Raw genomic sequence first — 19,753 nt, 5'->3', positions numbered from 1 at the left:
ATGTTCTTCCACCAAAATGCATCACCTCACCCTTTTCCACATTGAACTTCATCTGCCACCTATCTGCCCTACATGCCACCAACTTGCCTATGTCCTTTTGAAGTTCTACACTGTCCACTTCACAGTTTACAATACTTCCAAGTTTTGTATCATCTGTAAATTTTGAAATTGTCCCATGACACCAAGATGTAGATCATTAAGATATATCAGGAAAAGCCTAATACCAACCCCTGAAGAACATTACCATACACATTCCTCCAGCCTGAAAATATTCATTGTCCATTTTCTATTATACGGTCAATTGTGCATCTCATCCAGTCCAGATGCATTGCCAACTTCCAGTACCAACACTTCACTTGGATTTCTGGGAAGTATTTGATAAGGTAATTGCAAAAAATAAATGTTCATGGTATAAGGGGTAACATAGCCTGGATTAAAGATTGGCTGGCTAGCCGAAAACCCAGAGCATATGCATAAATAGGTATTTGTCAGATTGACAGGATATGACGAGTTGAGACCCTCAGCAGGTCTATGTTGGGGCCTCAACCTTTTACAATTTGCATCAATTACTTAGATAAGAGAAGCAAAGGCATGGTAGCTAAAATTTAAGACAACACAAAAGATAGGTCAAAAGTATGTTGTGAAGAAGACATACAGAGTTTACAGATGCAGATAAGATCAGCCATGATCTTATTAAAGTGTGGCGTAGGCTTGAAGGGCTGAATGACCAATTCCAATTCCTATTTCTTATGGTCTTGTGGATATAGATAGATTTCTGCCCATTAACTCAACCTAACAAATGGACTTTAATCTGGGCAAATGTAAAAATGTCTATTTTGGCAGGAAGAATAAAAAATAAGTTTATTATCTCCATGGTGAAAGATTACAGAGCCCCGAGATGCTGAGGGATCTTGGTAGCTGAGTGCAGAAATCACAAAAGGCTAGATATAGATACAGCAATTATTAGGAATCGCAATGTAATTTACTGTGAGGGGAATTGATTAACAAAGTAGGAACTGTACCAGGGCATTGGTGAGACCACATCTGGAGTATTGTTTACAGCAGTCATTTTCAAACTCAGGGTCGTGAACCGCACGTGGGTCACAGGTGGATTTCAGGAGGATCGCAGAGCGATCAGTTCCTAATCGCGGAAAGAAGTGCCCAACGGCCACAACCGGCTTTTAAAAATGCCGGCTGCAACTGGCTTTCAAGAATGCCAGCCGTCCTGTGCATGCGTGCCCCCCTCAGCCAGATCTAGCAGTGCACAGGCCCGGAGCCCAGCAGGGCAGACAACCTCCCCCTGACATCAGTGCACTGTCCCCAGACCAGATTTTTTAAATCTATCTTTCCGCCAGAAGCGAGGGCAGAGAGGTCAGGCACCCTCTACACTGATGCCACACGCTCTGGTCGCTAAATCACAGGAGAGATTCCTCCATTTTGTAGCTGCCAGTAAGCAAACAAGCAACAAGGCTATGTGAAGAACTGAAGGTGGATCACTTTATAATAAAGGATGAGAGGGCCAGAGACACAAACAGGCAAGGGTCCCACAATTGAATATGCTGGACAGAGCTTCTCAGCAGAGTCCATGGCAGGACAAAGCACTGCTGGTGTGAGTTGTATGCAGAGCCTCTGGTGAACAAACAATTAAGAAGAAACTGAACTCAGGAACAAAGCAGAAGAAAGATGATTTCTTGGGGTTTGGCATGGTTAATTTTGCCAACACAAATCAGGATGCAACGCCCATTTGTGTTATATGCAGGGAAGTACTGGCAAATGAAAGTTTAAGACCCTTAAAACTTCAAAGGCATTTGAAGACTAAGCATGGTGAGTTTGAGAACAAACCTCTTGATTATTTTCAAAGAATGCAGCGAGAACGTAAATCGTCAGCCAAAGTCCTAAGCAGAAATGTAACACTGAATGACAAAGCAAGTGAGATCGTGAGGACCAAGCAGGCTCACCGGTCACATTAAAGGTAAGCAAAAATTGTGTCGCGAGGATAGGACTGCAAAGGTTGCGAAGGTCAGCCGGCATGGGTCACGAAGGTCAGCCTTGGTAAAAGTGGGTTTTTGGTTTGGGGGGGGAAGAGTTTGAAAAACACAGGTTAACAGTACTGGTTTCCTTATTTAAGAAAAGATGCACATGTGTTTGAGGCTAATTCCAAGGAATGGGCAGGTTGGCTCATGAGGAACGGTTGGACATGTGAGGTTTGTATCCATTAGAGCTTAGAAGAGTAAAAGATAACTTGATCCAAATCTTTACAATCCGGAGGGATATTGACAGGGTGGATGTGGAAGTAATATTTTCTCTTGTCAGAATATCTAGAGGAGGTTTTTGACCTGTACATCCTTCATTTCCTTTAGGTAGTTGGAATTTCTCCATCAGTTCCTCCAGGGTCGCTAGTCTGTTGTCTGTGTACATGGCTCTAATCTTCAGTGTCCCCTTGTCCTGTCTCCACCTTTTGAAGGTGCCGCCCATTGTTACAGGCATGAACCTGTGGTTGTTACAATGGGAGCTATAATGGACATTTCGGTTAGGCCAAAGTGTTGTCTCATCTGATACAAGAATCCCCACGACTGGCGCGAATCGCGCCATGCCACCCCAACGTCGGCACGTGATTCTCCAGCCAGAGAGGCGCAGAGCGGAGAATCAGCGCCATTGACACCGGCGTGGTTGGCACAGCGTCGGTCGGGGGCCGCTCTACGCCACCGCTTCTCGGCCCGGGATGGGGCACACTCCCACTGGCAGGGGGAGTGCAGATGATTAAAATGAATGATCCCTCCCGGTCTACATCCTTAAGGCCTTCTATAACATGGTAGACAAACCAATCATGGTGTTTGTGTGTGTGTGTTGGGGGACGGGAGAGAGATCCCAAGGATCCTTAAAAGGGTGCTGCAAAGGAAAAGAAGTATGGGAGGCCTGACCCTCCCAAATCTACAGTTCTACCACTGGGCGGACTCAGCAGAGAGCCAGGGGATGGCTCTCAGTCGGCGGGAACCGAACTCGGTGCGGAAGGGTCAGGGGGGCGGGCTGTGGTGGTGGTGGGGGCGTTTGCCTCCGATATGGCCCGGCCCACGATCGGGGCCCACCGATCAGCAGGCCGGCCTCTCTGACTGGCGGCCTCCTTTCTTCCCCGCCAGCCCCTGTAGTCCTGCGCTATGTTGCGTCGGGGCCGGCACGTTCAAGGAAGCCATTGCACATGCGCGTGTTGGCGCCGGTGCCACTGCGTATGCGCAGATCCCACCGCACCCAGTTGACACCTGGATCAGCAGCTGGAGCGGCGTGAACCGCTCCAGTGCCGTGCTGGCCCCCTGTAGAATTTCTGATCCTGAGGCCATTTTGACGCCATTGAGAAACGCGACGGCGTTTCCGACGGTGTCAACGCTCAGGATCACAGAATCCCACCCCACTTTCGGAGCATGGCTACCACCACTGGGCTTCTTGAGTGTCTGGTCGGAGGGGATGGGAGTGCCGTTATGACTAGGGCTCGGAGGGACGTCCCTATGCAGCAACTCTCCTCCATTCTGCTCCCGGTTCCTTCACCCATCCCCTCGCTCTTTCTGCTGTGCTCTTTTTCTTTGCAGAACCCTTATAAGGATCCTCATGATCTCTCGTTCTCTCGTTCCCCCCCCCCCCCCCCCCCCCCCCCCCCCCTCCACCCACCCCTCCAACACACACACACAAACACCATGATTGGTTTGTCTACCATGTTAAAGCAGGCCTCAAGGGTGTAGACTGGGAGGGATCATTCATTTTACTCGTCTGCACTCCCCCTGCCAGCGGGAGTGCCCCACCTCCGCAGGTCATTTTTGATTTCGTCCAACAGACCCGTCAGGTTCCATTTGATCCGTCTTCAGTAGTGGGCTATTTGGATCCCTAGGTAGCGGAATTGTTTTGGACTTGTTCGAACGGTATTCCCTCCAGCTCTATCCCTCTTCCTTGCAGATTCACCGGGAAGATTTCACTCTTGCCGAGTTTGAGTTTGTACCGTTAAAGGCTCCAAACTCCTTTCAGAGCTTCATGATCCCTTCCACTGGCCTGGGTGTTTGAGATGTAGAGGAGCAGGTCATGCGCAAAGAGGGAGATTCTACGCTCTCTGTTTTCCCCCCCCCCCCCAACCACTTTTGGTGCGCAGCTCAACAGCCGCCTAGCCAGGATTTTTGCATCCAAATTGAGCAGCGAGATGGGTCTGCAGGACCCGCAGTCGGTCGGTCTTTGTCTTTTTTGGCTGTCAGAAATATTGAGGCTCGAGGGGCAGCCTGGTGGCGCAGTGTTTTAGCACTGCTGCCTCACGTCGCCACGGTCCCAGGTTCCATCCCGGCTCTGGCTCACTGTCCTTGTGGAGTTTGCACAGTCTCCTCGTGTTTGCGTGGGTTCCCCCCCCCCCCACAACCCAAAGATGTGCAGGCCAGTTAGATTGGCCACGCTGAATTGCCCCTTGATTAGAAAAATGAAATGGTACTCTAAATTTAAAAAATAAAATAAATTTTGAGGCTTGTGCTGGTGTTGGGTGGTAGGGAGTCCCTTACCAGCAAGCCTGCAAACATCTCCCGTAAGTGCGGGGCCAGTGCTGGTGCCAAAGTTTTGCAGACGTCTGCTGGGAATCCATCTGGCCCCGGCGTCTTTCTCACCTGCATGGAGTTTGATACCCTCCATGATTTCCCCCACTTCTAATGGTGCTTCCAAACCCAGTCTTCTATCTTCCCCCACCACAGGCAGATCCAGTCCATCAAGAAACTGCTTCATCCCCGGGTCTCCCTCAGGGGGCTCGGATGTGTTCAGCCCCCGGTAGAAGGCATCAAAGGTCTCGTTGACCTTTTCCATCTCAGCTACCAGCCTGACTCTGTGGTTTCTAATCTGCACTATTTCCCTTGTGGCTGCCTGCTTTCTCATCTGGAGGGCCAATAGGCGGCTGGCTTTGTCTCCATGTTCGTAATATGTTCCCTGTATCTGGCTGGAGTTGGTGCACTGCTTTTCTCGTAGAGAGCAAGTCAAAGTCCATTTGAAGCTTCTTCCTCTCCACCAGTAGCTCCACTGTTGGGGCCATGGAGAACCACAGGTCAACCTACAGTATGGAGTCAACAGTTGTTGCCTAACTGTCCTCTCCTTCCTATCTCTGAGTGTTTTGTGCACACTAAATTCTCCTCTAATCACTGCCTTCAGGGCAGCACAGTAGCACAGTGGTTAGCACAGTTTCACAGCTCCAGGGTCCCGGGTTCAATTCCCAGCTTGGGTCACTGTCTGTGCAGAATCTGCACGTTCTCCCCGTGTGTGTGTGGGTTTCCTCCGGGTGCTCCGGTTTCCTCCCACAGTCCAAAGATGTGCAGGTTAGGTAGATTGGCCATGATAAATTGCACTTAGTGTCCAAAATGGTTAGATGGGGTTACTGGGTTACAGGGATAGGGTGGAAGTGTGGGCTTAAGTAGGGTGCTCTTTCCAAGGGCCGGTGCAGACTCGACAGGCTGAATGTCCTCATTCTGCACTGTAAATTCCATGATTCAGCGCCTCCCAGAACGTGGAGGGTGAGACTTCCCCATTCTCGTTGTTGGGGAATTGGCCCATCTCCAACCTCAGATCCATGAAGTATGGAGCGTGGTCGGAGATTATGATTGCAAAGTATTCCGTTCCTGCTACCACTGGAAGCACCTATTTCCCCACTACAAAGATTCACCGGAACACTGGTTGCAGCACAGTTCAGATGAAGACCATTTCACTTGTACAGCTCCCATTTTCCCCAGTAATGGTATCAGTGCCCCATGAATCAAAATTAATTTTCTCCATGCCAATCTTTCAGCCACACTTTCAATTCCCTAATCTTATTTATCCTAAACCATTTTGCTCATGACTTGGGTAATATTTCAGACATTATTATCTTTGAGACTGCATTTTTAATTTAGCCCCTAGCTGCTCATACAACCCAAGCAGAACTTCTTTCCTTGTCCTACAAGGCCATAAGATATGAGCAGAACTAGGCCATTCAGTCCGACGAGTCTGCTCCGCCATTCAATCATGGCTAATATGTTTCCATCATTTTTGTTGGTACTTATATTGACTACGACAACTGGATCCACCACTCCACTACAATTCCTCTCCAGCCTCAAACAAATATCCCAAATCCATCATATATATGGCACAAGTTAGATGTTTAATGGAATACTCATCGATGGCCTGGATTTGCGCAACCCCAACAACACACAATACGTTTGAGAGCATCCAAGACAATAATAATAATAATCTTTATTATTGTCACATTAACACTACAATGAAGTTACTGTGAAAATCCCCTACTTGCCACACTCCAGCGCTTGTTCGGGTACACGGAAGGAACATTCAGAATGTCCAATTTACCTAACTGGCCGTCTTTCGGGACTTGTGGGAGGAAACCGGAGCACCCGGAGGAAACCCAGACACGGGGAGAACGTGCAGAATCCGCACAGTGACGCAAGCCGGGAATTGAACCTGTGACCATGGCACCGTGAAGCACCAGTGCTAACCACTGTGCTACCGTGCTGCATTAAGTGATCCATTTAGTTTTCACCCCATTAAATGTTCACTTCCATCCATCACTGACGCACTATATGTTGCCATCTAAAAGATACGCGTACAATTCCTTTGATGGTACCTGCCAAACCCGCAACCTCTACTGCCTGAAAGAGGAAGAGCAGATAGTATATGGGAACACCATCACCTGCAAGCTCCCCTCCCAAGTCGCACACCATCCTGACTTGGGAATATACTCAATGATCCTTAATTATCATTGGGTGAAAATCCTGGAACTCCCTACTTGACAGCACGGAGTGTCCCTACACCAAATGGACTACAGCAGTTCAAGAAGGCAGTTCACCACCAGCCTCTTAAGGGCAATTAGGATGGGCAATAAATGCTGACCTTGCCAATAACTTGTGCATCCAATGAACACAATAACTAATTTACTTCCGAGGGAATGAGATACCATAATTCTAAAATTATTTTTTTCATACTCCGGGAGGTTGTTCAGCAGTAATGATAAATTACGCCATTAAAAACTCACTCACACTAGAATGCTCCAAACCTAACTTTTTCAGCCGTTTCTAGTGCAGAACTGGTGTCAACTCGATCAAATGCACATCACTGCAATCTCAAGTCGATCAGCAAGAACTACATCACAACACCCGTGAAGGAATGGCTGGCTATCTTTGACAGTAACTTCTATATTTCTACATTGAAGAGCAGCACGGTGGCACAGTGGGTTAGCCCTGCTGCCTCACGACACCGAGGTCAGAGGAAATCATGGGGTTTGAGCCAGGGAGGACGGATGTATGGTTCCGGGGATAGGTGGAAAAAGGGGTGAAAGAGATGGAAGATCTGTGTTTGATGGGGTGGTTCACAAGCTTGGAGGAGTTGAGGGTGAAGTATGGGCTCCAACGTGAGGAGGGTTTCAGGCATATGCAGGTCGGAATTTCGCAAGAAAGGTCTTCCCGAACTTTCCAGTGGCACTGTCCTCCTTATTGTTGGAGGAGGTGCTGTCGGTGAGAGGGCTGGAGAATGGAGTCCTTTCGCCGATCTACGGTAGGATCATGGAGGACAAGGATGAAAGGGATTACAGCTAAGTGGGAGGAAGAGTTGGGGATGGTGTTGGAGAAAGGATTTTGGTGTGAAGTTCTGCGAAGGGTCAACATCGCGACCTCATGCGCGAGGCTGGGGTTGATTCAATTAAAAGTGGTATACAGGGCGCACTTAACAGAGGTGAGGATGATCCGCCTGTTTGAGGGAGTGGAGGATAGCTGTGGGTGGTGTGGGAGGGGCCCAGCCAATCATGTTCATATGTTCTGGTCCTGCCCAAAGTTGGAGAAATTTTGGGGATTGATTTTCAGCACCGTGTCTGAGGCTCGACACGTAGATTTGGAGCCAGGTCGCCTGGAGGCCATAATTGGGGTGTCAGACCTGCCGGAGTTGCAGACGGGAGCAGGGGCAGATGTTTTAGCCTTCACCTCATTGATCGCTCACAGGTGGGTTCTTTTGGGGTGGATGTCAGTTCTTTCCCCCGCCCCCGCTGCGCCTCAGCATGGCTGGGGGATCTATTTGAGTTCCTGTATTTGGAGACGGTGAAATTTGCTCTGACAGGGGCATATGAAGGGTTCCACCAGGGATGGGGCCATCGAGGGGTGGAAGAGGAGGGCGGGGTTGGGGTTGGGTTCATTTCTTGTAAAAATTGTTTAATGTTTGAAAATTTGAAAAACATTTATTTTCAAAAAAACGAAACTGTGTGTGTGTGTGTGTGTGTGTGTGTGTGAGAGAACATCATAGATGTTCTCATAGAGTACACCAGACTGTGATGCCTTCTGCGCTTTAAAGGTTGTCACGTCGACAATTGTCACTTCGGAGAGGCACTTCAAGGATAACTAGTATCTCAGGGTACATAAGTCATTTATTCGACACAGTCATGAGCAAGAGGAATGGTGACAATGAAAAAGCAGTTCCATCAACAGCAATGATTCCATAGGATGATTAGTTATAAATCATCAACCATCAGCAATAAGGTCTTTAACAAAACATACCTTTTGTGCTGTTGGACAGTTTAACCCTCTTCCGTTTGCCAATACCTTGACTTCCATCCTGTTCTTCCTGAAAAATGAAGGAATGTTGGTTAAGCAGAAACAAAAACCCACCTCCCTTTGCCCTGCCAGAGTTGTTATAAATCAGATTTTTAAGGAAAGAAGCAAGACGTCAATGAATATGCGCATTTCTCTCAAGCATGTAAAACAGCAATAAATGAATAAATAATCAGATACATTGGTTTACAGTAACTAAATCAAATTCCATTTTTATTACATGTAATTAAAGAAGTTTCTGCAATTCCATACGTATTTCTGCGAAATCATAAACAATTAAACATTAATCAAAATTTCACCTCTCAATTAAAGGTTGCAGGTTCACATCTTCCACATACTGAATCGCATAATGAAAGATGGCCCTTCAGATGAGATTCAGATAAGACTTTAAGCAAAGACTACTTTTGCCTGTCAGTTCAGAAGTCAAAGATCCCATGGCACTATCTAATTCTTCCCCCCCCCCCCCCCCCCCCCCCCCCCCCCCCCCCGACCAACTCAATCAGATTAAGTGGACACTTGTACATTTGCTGTCATCTGGCTCTTGCTCTGTGCAATTTGGCTACAGAAGAGTACACTGTAATGTACACGGATATGGGTTGAGAGGTGGTAGATTTAGAACTGAGATGAGGAGGAACTACTACTCAGAGGGTGGTGAATCTGTGGAGCACGCTGCCCCATAGTGTGGTGGAGTCTGAGTCATTAAATGGATCTAAGAAGGAGATATATATATTTATGATTAAAAAGACAGGTAAAGGAGATACGGGAAACAGGTAAGGAGTTCAATTTGAGACCAGGAAAAGATTAGCCATGATCTGATTGAATGGAGGAGCAGGCTCGAGAGCCTGAACTGCCTACTTCTGCTCCTAATTCCTTAATTCCTATGTCCCTATCTACTACAGTCTTCATCAGTCTTCATCTGGGGCTAGTTTAGCACACTGGGCTAAATCACTGGCTTTTAAAGCAGACCAAGACAGGCCAGCAGCACGGTTCAATTCCCGTACCAGTCTCCCCAAACAGGCACCGGAATGTGGCAACTAGGGGCTTTTCACAGTAACTTCATTGAAACCTACTCGTGACAATAAGCGATTTTCATTTCATTTCATTACCTGCTGCGATATTTTAAATGATCTCTCGCTAATTCAAATGCTCTATTTGACCTTTCCCTGAACATGTATAAGAGTGTGGTTTCTGAATTCTTACTAACTTCCTGTGGGCAGCATGGCAGCTCAATGGTTAGCATAGTTGCTTCACAGCCCCAGGATCCCAAGTTCGATTCCGGCTTGGGTCACTGTCTGTGCGGAGTCTGTACGTTCTCCCTGTGTCTGCGTGGGTTTCCTCCGGGTGCTCCGGTTTCCTCCCACAGTCCAAAGATGTGCAGGTTAGGTTATTTGGCCACGATAAACTGCCCTTAGTATCCAAAAAGGTTGGGCGGGGTTACTGGGTTACGGGGATAGGTGCGGGCTTAAGTGGGGTGCTCTTTCCAAGGGCCGGTGCAGATTCGATGGGTCGAATGGCCTCCTTTTGATCTGTAAATTCTATCATTCTATGATTCCCCTGAATTAGTTTGAGTGGTCCTCTCACTTCATAACTATAGACCAATTCAAAAAAATGAAACTTCGTCGAGTCATTAGGTGCATTTCTAACGGTGAATAATAAGCAAGTAAATCCTCTAGCCCAGTCGTGGGTAATCCTGACTGTATGCTCCCCTCACTGTCTTTAAGTCTGATGCAAATTCTCTAATGCACTTTGTGATTCTGGATGAGAAGCTACTGATTTAAACTGTTTTATCCCGAGGCTGTTCATGACTCCCCGAAACAACTGTGACATAAAATCTGAACACTGATCCGACTGTATTTCTTTTGGTAAACCAAATCTCGTAAAGAATTTGGTCAATTTCTCTACAATCCTTTATGCTGTAATATTTCTCAATGGTATGAGTTCTGGGAATCTCGTAGGTACATCCAGGGTTATCAGCAAGGACTGGTTTCCACATTTTGTCTTAGGGAGGGGTCATATATGATAAATTAGGACCCTAGTAACAGTGCAAGTTTTATTACTGCTCTAAGTTTTCCTATCACCGGACATTTCGAAACAACCAGACTACATCTTTATGCAGTCCAGGCCAGTGAATCCGTATTTTAGCCTGAGTTTTCTTTATTCCCAAGAGCCTTCTTAATGGAACGGAACTTAATGAGCTTCTGGCAACATTTCCTTCCTGTATCTAGGTGTTATTGCTTCCTGAGGGACAGCACGGTAGCACAGTGGTTAGCAGTTTCACAGCTCAGGGTCCCAGGTTCGATTCCTGGCTTGGGTAACTGTCTGTGCGGAATCTGCACGTTCCCACCCTGTGTGCGTGGGTTTCCTCCGGGTGCTCCGGTTTCCTCCCACAGTCCAAAGATGTGCAGGTTAGGTAGATTGGCCACGATAAATTGCCCGTGTGTCCTTAAGTGTCCAAAAAAATTAGGTGGAGTTACTGGGTTATGGGGACAGGGTGGAGGCATGGGCTTAAGTAGGGTGCTCTTTCCAAGAGCTGATGCAGACTCAATGGGCCGAGTGGCCTCCTTCTGCACTGTAAATTCTATGATTCTATGATGTATTTGTGCTTCCGACTCATCCGCCTGAATACGAGATGGCCCCCACTTCCTCATTAATACATTATCCTTAAGATAGTAACATTCTGGACAATTTGCCTCTGTTTGGTATATTTGCTTCATCTTTGGATCTCTTTGCAGAAACTCTATCCATTTCCTTGTGCTACACACTTCAGTTTCATTCTCATATCTCTTTTTCTGAACAATCTTATCAAAGCTAGTTTCAGCTAAATGCACTTCAGTCTCTTTGCCCAATCTTCTAGGCTCCTCCTCCTCCTGTCTTAATTCATGTGTCTATGATCTAGTTATCACACAGCCTGGAAACAAACCAACTGAAACAAAGTTGCTTTTCCACTGGCTGTTCAACTACAGTAGGGACCACCCCATCTGTGAGCAGTATATGTCATAACCCATTTGAAACTGAGAGTTAAAGACAACCATCACGTGTTCATCACTGGGTTGAAGGCAATTTCTAAATTATTTCTGATGAAAGGTCATCTCAACCAGAAAAGTTAACTGTTTCTCGCCACGGGTGCTGCCTGACCTGCAGAGCATTTCCAGCATTTTTCAATTTTTATTTCAGATTTCCAGCATCCATGGCATTTTGCTATTGGATGTGGGTTTATTGTCACGTATACAGAGGTGCAGTGAAAAATATTGCTCTGCATCCAGTCCAGGCAGATCGTTCCATACATAAAAAACAGAGGACATACGATAAATACACAATGTAAATACATAGACATTGGGTGAAGCATAGAGTGTAGTGCTACGGAGAAGGGAAGAAGCGTGGAGAGATCAGTTAAATCCATAAGAGGGTCATTCAGGAATCTGGTATCAGCAGGGAAGAAGCTGTTTTTGAATCTGTTAGTGAGTGTTCTCAGACTTTTGTATCTCCTGCCCGATGGAAAGCTTGCAGAAGAAACTTCTAATTCTTGTTATAAATTATGAAGAATTAGGATTCACCTAATACAGGGGTTCACAAACTGGAGTCCCTGAACACACAAGATTTAAGAAGAATTAGAGAAATGCTGATATGCTTATTTATTCCATCTCGTTATTGCTGGGCAGAATAGCACAAGGCACACAGCGAGGCTGCGGTGAGGCAGAGGCCGACAGGAGACAAATCGGCCAGAAGCTGCGCGGCAGTGGCGAGAGACTGCCCATGGCCTACAGGCGGCGCAGTGGTGACAGCACCAGGGCCTCAGAAAGCAGCTGGTGGGATTTGGGCTTGGGGAATGGAGCGGTACGGTTCAGGGCTCGAGAGAGGCATGATGTGATTCAGGCCTCAGGAGTGGAATAGTATGGTTTTGGCCACAGGAAAGGGAGCATTCTGACCGAAGGAAAGGTGTGGAGGGGTTCTGGTTCGTGAAAAGAGTGGCGCGGGGGGTTAGGTCCTCGGACAGAGGCTAGTGTGCCTGACTGTATGTGTGAGGATGAGTGTGTATGAATGTGAGAGAAAGGGATGAGAGTGTGTGTGCGCATGTGTGTGGATGTGAGATAGAAGTGGGCGTGTGTGTCAATGTGAGGGGGACGTGAACATATTTGCGAATGAGAGAGGGAGTGAGACGTAGACATGTGGGTGAATGAGAGAGTGAGACGTGAGCGCGTGTGTGAATGTGAGAGACGTGAGCGCGTGTGTGAATGTGAGAGACGTGAGCGCGTGTGTGAATGTGAGAGACGTGAGCGCGTGTGTGAATGTGAGAGACGTGAGCGCGTGTGTGAATGTGAGAGACGTGAGCGCGTGTGTGAATGTGAGAGACGTGAGCGCGTGTGTGAATGTGAGAGATGTGAGCGCGTGTGTGAATGTGAGAGACGTGAGCGCGTGTGTGAATGTGAGAGACGTGAGCGCGTGTGTGAATGTGAGAGACGTGAGCGCGTGTGAATGTGAGAGACGTGAGCGCGTGTGTGAATGTGAGAGACGTGAGCGCGTGTGTGACCAGTGTGAATGTGAGAGAGCCCAGAACGTGAGCGAATATGAGAGATGTGAGCATATGTGAGAGATGTGAGCGTTGTGCGAATGTGAGAAGAGAGAGAGGCTTGAGCGTGTGTGTGAATGCCGAGAGACGTGAGCGTGCGTGTGAATGCGAGAGACGTGAGCGCGTGGTTGAATGAGAGAAACTTGAGCGCGCATGTGAATTTGAGAGACGTGAGCGCATGTGTGAATGTGAGATGTGAGCACGTGTGTGAATGTGAGAGACGTGAGCACGTGTGAATGAGAGGGACGTGAGCATGTGTGTGAATGCGAGAGACGTGAATGCGTGTGTGAATGAGAGGGATGTGAACACGTGTGTGAATGCGAGAGACATGAGCACATGTGTGAATGCGAGAGACATGAGCGCGTGTGTGAATGTGAGAGAGACGTGAGCGTGCACTTTGGTTTTCGCCCACAGTCCAAAGAGTCATGTGTAGGTTAGGTGAATAGGCCACGCTAAATTGCACCTCTGTGTCCAAAGGTTAATTGGGTTGCACGGTTACAGGGTCACGGTGGGGGTGTTAGCCAGGGTGCAGTGTTCTTCCAGAGGGTGGGTACAGATTCAATGGATGGAATGGCCTCCTTCTGCACTGTAGCCATTCTATGACTGTGTGTGTGATTGTGAAAAAACAGACATGCGTAAATGTGACACAGTGACAAGATAGAGACGTGCGTGTGTTAGCATGTGATACAGAGGCTTTTGTGTATGTGTGTGCCCGTGTGTGCGAGCTTGTGAGACAGATTCATGTGTGCGTGTGTATGTGAAACAGAGACGTGTGTATGTGAGATAGCGATGTGTGGGTGTGTTTGTGAATGAGACAGAAGTGTGTGTGTTAATGTGAGACAGGTGTGTGTGTGTGTGTGAGAGAGAGTGTGAGTGATTGATAGAGACGTGTGTGTGTGGGTTAATGTGAGATAGAACGTGTGTGTGAGACTGTGAGACAGAGACGTATGTGTGAGGGAGAAAGAGAGATGCGTATGTCCGATATCAGAATCAGCATTCCAGCATCATGCCTCCCATTAAAAATGATAACGGGTAAGACTTACGTTTTTTTTTAAATCAAAGAACTTTTAAAAAATATATTTTTAAAATTCCAATTAAGGGGCAATATACCTACCCCGCACAATTTTGGGTTGTGGAGTTGGGACCCGCGCAAACACGGGATAATGTACAAACTCCACATGTACAGTGACCCGGGGCCAGGATCGAACCGGGTCTTCGGCGCAGTGAGACAGCAGTGCTAACCACTGTGCCACGGTGCTACCCCTGAGAACTTTTTAATTATTACCAGATGAATATATGCATAGATATGGCTAGAATAGATGTGTTTATGATTAATTTCTGTGTTCGCTCCAAAGAAAAGAAGGTGCGAACATTATGAGAATGCTTGGGATTCCCCAATGTTCTTGGTAGGTCACAAGGGGTTTCGCAACTCGAAAGGTTTGGAAAACCCTGACCTAATAGATTGCCTTATCTATAATTATTTTATGAATTAGAAACAAAATAGAAACTACCTGGACAACTTCCATATAGTTCACATAAAATTATACATTAAATGATTGAAAATCCAGAAAATGTCATGCTAATGATTCATAAAAAGATTGACCAAAGTAATGAGACATTTTTCATTTCCCAAATAGATTAGCCTGTGGCCTTGATTACCAATGTAATGATGGTTTTAGCCAAATCAAGCACAGCTTTTGTCTGTGCCCCCATACTAAGAACAGGACAGAAACTAAATGAATTAATTTACACATTTCTTATAATCATCATAAAAGACAGATATTCATCATTCTAGGCTGAATTTGAATAGAGGATCTGAAGATAAAATATTATCAACTAAATTACTTCATCAATTCCCCAGCTTTTATACTTAAACTACCTCATCAGAAGAGTCCATCTGTCCTGTTCCTGCTGTTGCACCTTTTAAGATAAAAAGAAATATACCAAACCATTAGTTGAATTGTTGATGAGGAAAAACAGCAACCTAATATAGGATGAAAAAGTGTAAATATGATTGTGAGGACAACAATCTTTAATAAACTGAAATGTATATTAAGGACACTTGCTACAAATTAAGCTTAAAAATTCAGTAACCATCAAAATTCTTACTAACAGCACAGGTGAGCAATGGTTTATGTAGGTCCCACATTGAAGGACTGTAATTCCAGATCCAAAGAACTTACTATTAAGTTACATCATCTAAAATAAGAGAACGAGCAGAATAATTGATTTATTGTTAACCTGGGCTACTGCAAACAAAGATAAAGCTTCAAATGTGTGCATGGATCAACTTCACTCAGTTAGCAACAATTTTGCATCGAAATCAGAAAGATCTGGCTGAATTCAAGTCCCCTTCAAAGACTTCATCATATAGCCTGGCAGACATCCTACTGCAGTACTGAGATATTAAATCTGATGACATGTTAAAATGAGATTTTGTCTGATTGTTCAAGGGTTTCGAATACCTTCCCCTAGTACTGGCCTATATTCCAACATCAAAAACAGAAAATTATTTTTACTGCATGAACCTTAAGAGTTATGCAAATTAACTACAATCTACAAACCACAAGAACAAAAATAAGTATTTTTCCAATTTCATTTTCAAATTTGCTTCCACCACCCTTTCACCGCAAACTACTTAGGGTCCATAATAAAATGGCCTCCAACTAGCTTTCACTGAACCTTGACAAACTCATTCTCTGTGAAGTTCCAGTGCAATTATCTCCCTGATATTTTTCATACATGACCAAGAAACTTCTTGGTTGATGTTAAACACAAATATCAATTTTTATAAGCAAGCATATGAACTAAAGTGAGACAATGAGTCTGGAAGAATTTAGAACAGCATGTCCTGAACAAATAAGATTCCCAATTAACACTTCCTCTACTTCAGACGACCACGATTAGATCTCCAAATAAGGTTGTACATAAACGGAGTAATTTCAAGAGACATACATAGATACATAGAAGACAGGAGCAGGAGGCCTTTTGGCCCTTCGAGCCTGCTCCGCCATTCATCACGATCATGCCTAATCATCCTATTCAATGGCCTAATCCTGCTTTTTCCCCATAGCCTTAGATCCCATTCTCCCCAAGAGCTATATCTAACCGCCTCTTGAATATATCCAATGTTTTAGCATCAACTACTTCCTGTGGTAATGAATTCCACAGGCTCACCACTCTTTGGGTGAAGAAATGTCTCCTTATTTCTGTCCAAAATGGTTTACCCTGAATCCTCAAACTGTGACCCCTGGTTCTGGATACACCCATCATTGGTAACATCTTCCTTGCATCTACCCTGTCTAGTCCTGTTAGAATTTTATAAGTCTCGATGAGATCCCCCTCATTCTACTGAACTCCAGCGAGAACAATCCTAACCTAGTCAATCTCCCCTCATATGACATCCCTGGAATCAGTCTGGTAAACCTTTGCTGCACTCCCTAGAGAGCAAAAACATCCTTCCTCAGATAAGGGGACCAAAACTGCACACAATATACTCGGTGTGGCCTCATCAAGGCCCTGTATAATTGCAGCAACACATCCCCGTTTCTATACTCAAAACCTCTCGCAACGAAGGCCACCATAGCATTAGTCTTCTTTACCGCCTGCTGCACCTGCATGCTTACCTTCAGCGACTGGTGCACAAGGGCATCCAGGTCCCGCTGCACACTCCCCTCTCCCAATTTACAACCAATCAGGTAGTAATCCGCCTCCCTGTTTTTGCTTCCAAAGTGAATAATCTCACACTTCTCCAAATTATACTGCATCTGCCATTAATTTGCCCACTCACCCTACCTGTCCAGATCATGCTGTAGGATCCCTGCATCTTTGTCACAGTTCACCCAACTTGGTATCATCTGCAAACTTTGAGATGTTACATTTTGTTCCCTCATTCAAATCATTAATATATATTGTGACTAGCTGGGGTCCCAGCACAGATCCCTGTGACACCCCACTAGTTACTGTCTGCCAATTTGAAAAGGACCCATTAATTCCTTATCTTGTTTCCTCTCTGCCAACCAGTTTTCTATCCACCTCAATACACTTCTCCCCCAATCCCATGCGCTTTAATTTTGCACAATTATCTCTCATGCGGGACTGGCCCCTCCTTGTCAAATGTACTGGCTACATCGTCAAAGAATTCCAAACAGATTTGTGAAGCATGATTTCCCCTTCATAAATCCATGCTAACTTGGACTGACCTTGCCACTGCTTTCTAAATGTTCCGCTATAAAGTCCTTGATAACGGATTCAAGAATTTTTCCCACTACCGATATTAGGCTTACTGATGAAATGAAATGAAAAACGAAATGAAAAATTGCTTATTGTCACAAGTAGGCTTCAATGAAGTTACTGTGAAAAGCCCCTAGTCGCCACATTCCGGTGCCTGTTCGGGGAGGCTGGTACGGGAATTGAACCGCGCTGCTGGCCTGCCTTGGTCTGCTTTAAAAGCCAGCTATTTAACCCAGTGTGCTAAACCAGCCCCTACTGATCTATAATTCCCTGGTTTCTCTCTATCTCCCTTTTTGATATTGGAATGACATGAGCTACCCTCCAATCTGCAGGGACAGTTCCAAAGTCTATAGAATCCTGGAAGATGACCACCAATGCATCCACTATTTCCAGAGCCACCTCCTTAAGCACTCTCGGATGCAGATTCTCGGGCCCTGGTGATTTATCAGCCTTCAATCCTATCAATTTTCCCAGCACCATTTCTCTACTAATGTTGATCTCCCTCAGTTCTTCCCTCTCACTAAACCTTTCATTCGCCGACATTTCTGGTATCTGATTTGTGTCCTCATTTGTGAAGACAGAACCAAAGTATGTATGCAATTGCTCAGCCATTTCTTTATCCCTTATTATGCATTCCCCTGTTTCTGTCTGTAGGGGGCCTACATTTTGTTTTTAACCAATCTCGTTCTCTTCACATATCTATATAAACTCTAAGAGTCAGTCTTTATGTTCCCTGCAAGCTTCCTTTCGTACTGTACTTTCCCCTTCTTAATCAATCCTTTTCTCCTTCTTTGCCGAATTCTAAACTGCTCCCAATCCTCAGACCTATTATTTTTCTTGGCCAATCTGTATGCTTCTTCCTTGGATCGGATATTATTTCTAATTTCCTTTGTAAGCCATGGATTGGCTCTCTTACCCATTTTGCTTTTTGCCTGACAGGAAACAAGCAGTTAATGTTATTTGAAGTTGATCCAATAAGATTTGCTACAAAACTTCATATTAAAATTATAGTGTCTGCTCCAAAAGCTTAGAAATTCTTCTAGGTCTCAGAAAAAAATAATTTATGAAATATTTAATTTAACCACAGTTCAATGGACTAGCTATACCTATTTGTTTCATGAAGTCCAAACTGAGGAAGATCAAAATTTATCTTACAAATAAGTTGAAGATACAGAAATTGGCCATTATGTATCCAATTCTGAAAGAAGGGAATTCGGATTTGAAAACAAAATGTCCTCTTTGACTGACTGACCAGCAACATTAATGGCAGTCAACTGTGACACTTGCTGCCCAATTCACCCAGTCATAAGTGATTAATTCCCTTTTAGAGACATTCATAGAGGCATCAGGCTTTTTCAACAAAAAACAGACATAGACATATCTTACAGGAAATAAAGGAGACATTTACACATGTCATAATAACATCCATCTCTATAATCTTTTGTGATTCAACATTGTCAAATTTTCACAAAAGGTGTTACCTACCTAAAATAGTTACATTACTTGCTCCCGCCATTTGATCTAGAACAGATGTCACAGAGCGTTCCTCAGAACAAACGAGACCCGAGCCTTTTAATGCTGTCAGATACTTTTCATAATTTTTCTTTGCATATGTCTTTTCTCCAGTGCCTTAAGAGGAAATAAAACAGTCTTTCAGCCAAATAAACTTTTAGTATCGAAAACATTTCAAAAGACTCACAGTGCAGACCTATCAGAGTCGTTCAGTATTGCACTAATACACTGGATCTTATCCCCCAAATATCATGCTAGCTCTCTATAAAAATATTCAGGTAAATCAACTACAGTATATCAAACCCATGTAGAGGATTCTGGCAGCTACTAAATTATCACAACATCAAATTTATAACAAGGAATCAAGACTACACTGTAAAGTCTACATCCTTCCATATAATCCAATTAATCCTACACACCTGCTCTGTACCTAAATCCTTTATTCTCTCTCCTTAAACAAGCCATTTAACCTATTTTTTTTTTAAACGTAAACATTTTAAATGCTTAATACTTTGCTCATGCATTAGTCTGCCTCAGCCCATAGTGTAATTAAATAGTTGGCCAGCTCTTTATCTAAATGTCATATATTTAATCTTGTATCTATGTCCCCTCATTTATAGGCTCCATCCCGCCACCATTCAATTACATTCATCCCACAATTTAATAATTTAAAATCCTTTATCAAATCACACTAGAATCTCCTCTGTTCTAATGAAAACAGCCCGAATTTTGAAGCCGTTTTTCATATTTGTATTTTCTCTTATCAGACAACAGTCCTGCCCACAAATATCACCAGACTTTTCTTCCTGCAAAGCATCAAGACCTATCTACCACACTTCCCTATTACTACTGG

At 44.9% G+C, this 19,753-nt stretch overlaps 1 protein-coding gene across 1 annotated transcript in view; it reads right to left on the bottom strand.

Annotated features, from left to right (window-relative positions):
- Nucleotides 1–19,753, bottom strand: part of ubr3 (ubiquitin protein ligase E3 component n-recognin 3) — a 466,944-nt gene that overhangs the window by 407,794 nt on the left and 39,397 nt on the right. The window contains exons 4-6 of the mRNA XM_038790293.1: nucleotides 18,874–19,017; nucleotides 15,035–15,075; nucleotides 8,535–8,601 (exon numbers count right to left, since the gene is read on the bottom strand). Coding sequence (XP_038646221.1) covers nucleotides 8,535–8,601; nucleotides 15,035–15,075; nucleotides 18,874–19,017 — 252 coding nt within the window. The remainder of the gene's footprint in view (nucleotides 1–8,534; nucleotides 8,602–15,034; nucleotides 15,076–18,873; nucleotides 19,018–19,753) is intronic.

The sequence above is a fragment of the Scyliorhinus canicula genome, chromosome 2, assembly GCF_902713615.1.
Source record: "Scyliorhinus canicula chromosome 2, sScyCan1.1, whole genome shotgun sequence".
In the NCBI taxonomy this organism is placed as follows: domain Eukaryota; kingdom Metazoa; phylum Chordata; class Chondrichthyes; order Carcharhiniformes; family Scyliorhinidae; genus Scyliorhinus; species Scyliorhinus canicula.
The sequence above is the reverse complement of the archived record's forward strand: the minus strand, read 5'-3'. Positions and strand labels throughout refer to the sequence as shown.